General features: G+C 45.3%; 1 protein-coding gene across 1 annotated transcript; it reads right to left on the minus strand.

The window, feature by feature from the left end:
- Positions 1 to 306: 306 nt before the first annotated feature.
- Positions 307 to 2,688, minus strand: LOC146656949 (fatty acid synthase-like). The gene is made up of 4 exons (XM_085424733.1): positions 2,541 to 2,688; positions 2,312 to 2,410; positions 1,620 to 1,871; positions 307 to 1,492 (listed from the first exon to the last, which is right to left on the minus strand). Exons 1-4 carry the CDS (start codon positions 2,628 to 2,630, stop codon positions 1,355 to 1,357), a joined length of 579 nt encoding a protein of 192 aa, XP_085280859.1. The 5' UTR covers positions 2,631 to 2,688; the 3' UTR covers positions 307 to 1,354.
- Positions 2,689 to 5,038: the final 2,350 nt, after the last annotated feature.

Raw genomic sequence — 5,038 nt, forward strand, 5'->3', positions numbered from 1 at the left:
CAGACAAAAAAGTTTGTTCTCCTCCTTCCATCACCACCTTTGTTGCATGTAGAAAAGTGTCATATAGAACCAGTCGTTACTTTAATGGTCTGAACTAAACGGTCGGGTGGCGCCAACAGCGACTAAGAATTTTCTGGGCCAACAGGATTTGTGTTTCAGTCCCTGATAAACTGACCCATCCTCTAAAAAACAAAACCCAAAAACTATATTTACAAGATAAATGATCAGAAATAGTAACGACAACAAAAGCACAGGAATCATAGATCCAACGGGACAGGCTCGTTACAATGAAGGAAAACACTGAGCGACTGTTGAGGCCCTTATTAGTCCTACAAAACATAACAGAAATGTTACAATAAAACACAGAGGCCTTTATTGTCACGTCCATCGTACTGTGACTCCTCAGCACATTCATCTCCAATCAGCAGCTTCCTTCACTGACCCAATCACAGGTCTCAGGCCAGCTGTTGTACTCAGGTTTGGATTATTTGCTGAGGTTTTAGATCTCTGGACCAAAGCCTTTAAAAGGAAACAGTTTCTCAGAGGTTACATCAGTAAATATGATCTCACTGTTACAGTGATCATTCACATCTCTGATTAACCTCTGAAGAGACACATTTGGTCCTTAGCGACGCCTCTGTCACAGGCGTCTGTCAGAACAACAGCGTGTGTTTGACACAGTCCATCATGAAGAGAAGCAGTTTTTCTTCTGAATTAGTGAAATAACTGGTCTGTAAATTACAGTAACACGAGTGTCATTGTTAAAACACAGTTTATGAAACACTTAATTTGTTGTGAACTTATTGACAACGTAAACATTTGCTGGTTGCCACTGTAACTGATGACTGTGTGGTCACATGACTGAAAAGTAAACAAATATCACAAAATAAAGAAATGCCTCCAACTTGTGTTACGAGTAGTTAGTGTGCAGAAACACGGCTGCAGGGTCAGCCCTCCCTCCACAGTCGCTCATCAGGCTGGTCGCAGCGCGTTTGCCTGTCTACTGATGTCTGCATGAGCAGAAACACCAATTTGAGTGATGTTATGTAATTCAGGATTCAATCAATGTGTCAGTGTTTGTTACTTTGTTACATTAATTTTTTAACCACGTTATTTTGTTGTGGGATGAACTTCTGCAAACAACAACATATGGCAACAAAAAACAAAACTTGCAGTTGGAATCGATGGAGCTGTGAGATGATGGGATGTCGACTGGTTCACTAACCATTAACATTTGGGATATTAGGATAACAGTAGCGTGTAAACATAAGCAGTGCAAACACTTCCTATAACGACACATTTACAGTCTAGTTTGGGGAAAGCTGAGGAATTAGGGTGAAGAGACGGTGGATGTTTAACCCTCCCTTGGTTTGACAGCTCGCTCAGCCAGCGAGTTATGAATGATGTTCTTGATAGACTCCGCCCCCGCGCCTTCTAGGAAAGTGTGGTGATCTCCCTTGATGACGTGGACCGACACCTCGCCATCACAGACCTGAAGAAAGACGCAGTACACAGTTTGAACATTGGAAGGCTCAGACAGAGTTTATAGAAACACACACAAGCGCACACACGCACAGTGAAGATAAGTACTACAGACTGATGTAAATGTGCATCGGTACCTCGCTGAGCTTATAGTCAGCTCCCAGGTTTTGCTCATATTCGCTGCTGGTTTCGGCGCGCAGCAGCTTCACGCTGCCGTGGTATTTTGCAGTAGGTACATATGCATCAGCAGCCTTTAGCTTGTAGTAGAAGGCGGAGGCTGCAAAGTGCAGTGAGTCTCGGTCGATGTCCTTGTGAGCGGAGGTGATTAGGTCCACGGCCACACTGACGCGTGCATTCAGGTCTGACAGCGGGAGCAGAGTCTCCAAAAGCTGTAGGATGTAACCATGGAGACGACTGTAAGTTCATAGCAAACGTTACCGCGTGCTCGCGGAGATATTGTTGTTTTCAGAAAAGTAAGTGACACATAATTAATGAACATCACAGATCTTATGTATATGAAAATGCAAAATGAAGATGTTTTGATATTCAGGAGTTACAAATGTCAGCTTTCAGTGAGAAACTGTACGAAGGTTTGATTTAACCGCATGTTTTACTTTAGTCTCCATAACAGCTCCAAACATCACATCATTGTTGAGTCAAACCTGCACCACACACAGACTGTGCTGGAACAGCAGCTCCAGACTGTGTTACAGTCACCATCTTTACCTTACAGGCGCCGTGAGGCAAAAGCTCAGGTTGTGTGGCCTTTAACGCTGATGCCACATAAAGGAATACTTGTGTGTGAACCTGTGGGTCAGAGACAGTATACCTTGTTGTATTCAATGCCAGTGAACTGCTGGATGAAGGCACACAAGGCTTCAGTCTCAGCCTCAGACTCGTTGCCGGGTGTTAGCTTGGCTCTGTAGCTCTGCAAATCAAAAACACAGTTAAACCTGTTCACATGCAGATCATGTGACCAGAGCTCATCCTTCAAAACCAACATCACACACGCTATACAGCATATACATGAAATAAAGATGCGCGAGTGTTTCTCTGACCTGTGTGTACGCTGCCACATATGAATGTGAGCCATCAAAGAGAAACAGGAACTCCACAGGCTGATTCTGGGTCTGCAGCTGAGAGCACATTTCAAATGCTACACAGGCACCAGAAGAATATCCAGCGACTCTGTACGGGCCGTCCGGCTGCACCTGCCTGACGCAGCTCACGTAGTAGGCAGCCAGGGACTCAATGCTATCCAGAGGAGCAGCTGCAAAGGAAACACATGAGGGGAGTTAGTTTGGCTGCACAGTGACATAAACAGCTGATGCACAACATGTGAGTGACAAAGGTCTGAGAACAGAACCACAAACTTTTAAACTGTGAAACAAAGAAAACATGAAATCACATCAGGTCTTTGGTTTTCCTCAGGCCATTATGGAGGGAGCTGTATATGTACAAGTGTTTGTAGTTTCACCTTTGAACAGTCAGACTTTCAGCTTTAACACATTTTGCTGTTTAACAGTTACACACGTTTTGATACACATGATTGTGACACCTGGTGAGGACGCACACTCATCATTTGATGACAAGTAAGGACACGTAGTTTCCACGATGGTTCAAAGTGTTGATTTTGTGTTTTAAAGTTTTTCTCTGTGACTGTAAAGTCATTTTAATATGAGCCCCATTATGCTGACACCCACGCAGACGATGCACACAGCTCAGCAACACCAACAAGCCTGAAACTCAAATGACATGAAAAGTTATCCATGAGGCGCCAAAACACAACAACAGCTGCAGCAAAGGCTCTTTGTACTGTAAGATGAAGATCCTACAAAAGTAGAAGCCTCACAAACCACATGTAGACTGGTTGTGCAAACTCCCACAGACCCTGCAGTCGAGAGGATAACAAGCTGCTCCAGTGATCATGACCAGGACACAAACTGCTTCCTCCTGAATCAGAGGCCTGACTGACAGACACAACCTGGCATAGAGGAGGCTGAGGAGTGTGACAGTTGGAGCACACGCTCAGGTCTAGGTCTTTAAACAGGGGAACCACCACCCCAGTGTGCCAGTCCAGAGGCAGCATCCCAGAGCTTCACGCAGCGCCGTGTCAGCCAGGACGGCCCTGCAACACCCAGATCCTTCTCATCAGCCTCAGGTCTGTCCTAAATCCTAGCAGGAGCTACCACGACGCGTACCACAAAATGCATCGCACTGGTTCTTCCCAGTAGTTGGAACTGGTTGTCTGCTTGCCAATGAATCCTGCTTATTGGTTCCACTTGTGCTACAATCAGGACGAATTGTAGTGGGTTAGGGTTAGCTGGATATGTGCTGGATATGTGGTGGAGGGTAACTGCAAGAGAAGAAGCTAGTGGGGGAGTAGAGCAGGGGAGGATGTGGGTCCCCGGGGCCTGCTGGAGGTCCAGGTCCATGCCCGATGTGAGTAGCAGCAGGGCCAGCGCGCCCAGGAGCACATCTTTTTCGACCGTAAAGGAGACAGGAGGCCGACTCTCTGCCTCGGCTAAATGGAGAGGGAATTTCAGAAGGGCCAGGGCACAAGCATGGACCTTTTTCAGCTGTAAGGGAGACAAGAGCAAGGTGTGACGTAGGTCCCCGGGGCCTGCTGGAGGTCCAGGTCCACGCTCGATTTGAGTAGCAGCAATGGCCAGTGCACCAGGAGCACATCTTTTTCGACTATAAAGGAGACAGGAGGCCGAACAGGTCTCTGACCCTTCAGCATAGACAGGTGGCTGAATGGGCCCCTTGGGCCCTCCAGCCGAGACAGACAGCTCAAACGGGTTCCTCTGACCCTTCAGCGGAGACAGACACCGAACCAGCATGTGTGGAGACCTCTGGCAGTGTGGACACTGGCTGGAGCTTAGTGGCACATTGGCTTGGCTCAGGCAGTGGTATGCAGTCCTCAGAGGGCTGAAAGTGTTCTCCAACACATCCAGCAGAGGACAGAGGACTCTACTAAAAAATCCGACTCTACTAACCTATCAGAGGCTGCTTAAGATCAGAATGCAATCATCTGCAGTTTTCTTCTTAATTAACAATAAACTTAGTGTATATGTACTCCTAAATTTGATGAAAGTGATAAATAATAGACAGCTCTCTCTCTCTCTATATTCTGACATTTAACTAATTCAAAAGATATTTCAATATTTATTTATCTAAAACAAAACAAGTTAGAATAGCCTTTATTGTCATTGTACAGAGTACAACGAAATTGGAGTGCCACTCCCTTGGTGCAAGTTTCAATAATAAATATAAATGTAAAATATAAAAAGTACAAAAAAACAATCGTAAGTACTCAAACAATAGTTTGTACAATATATACAGGATAGCAGCATTAATATAATGACAGTATGAATAGCAGCATAATATAATGACAGTGACGGTATGGAATAGGTTCAATTGTTTTTGTTCTTATTTACTACGGTGATAGCTCTGGGAAAGAAGCTATCCCTGAATCTGTTTGTCCTGGTTTTATGTGACCTGTACCGTCGGCCTGACGGTAATAGTTCAAACAGTTGGTTGCTGGGGTGAGAGT

This window comes from Rhamphochromis longiceps, linkage group LG12 (assembly GCF_057381845.1).
Source record: "Rhamphochromis longiceps isolate RC_006_pf linkage group LG12, R_longiceps_female_GT1.1, whole genome shotgun sequence".
In the NCBI taxonomy this organism is placed as follows: Eukaryota; Metazoa; Chordata; class Actinopteri; order Cichliformes; family Cichlidae; genus Rhamphochromis; species Rhamphochromis longiceps.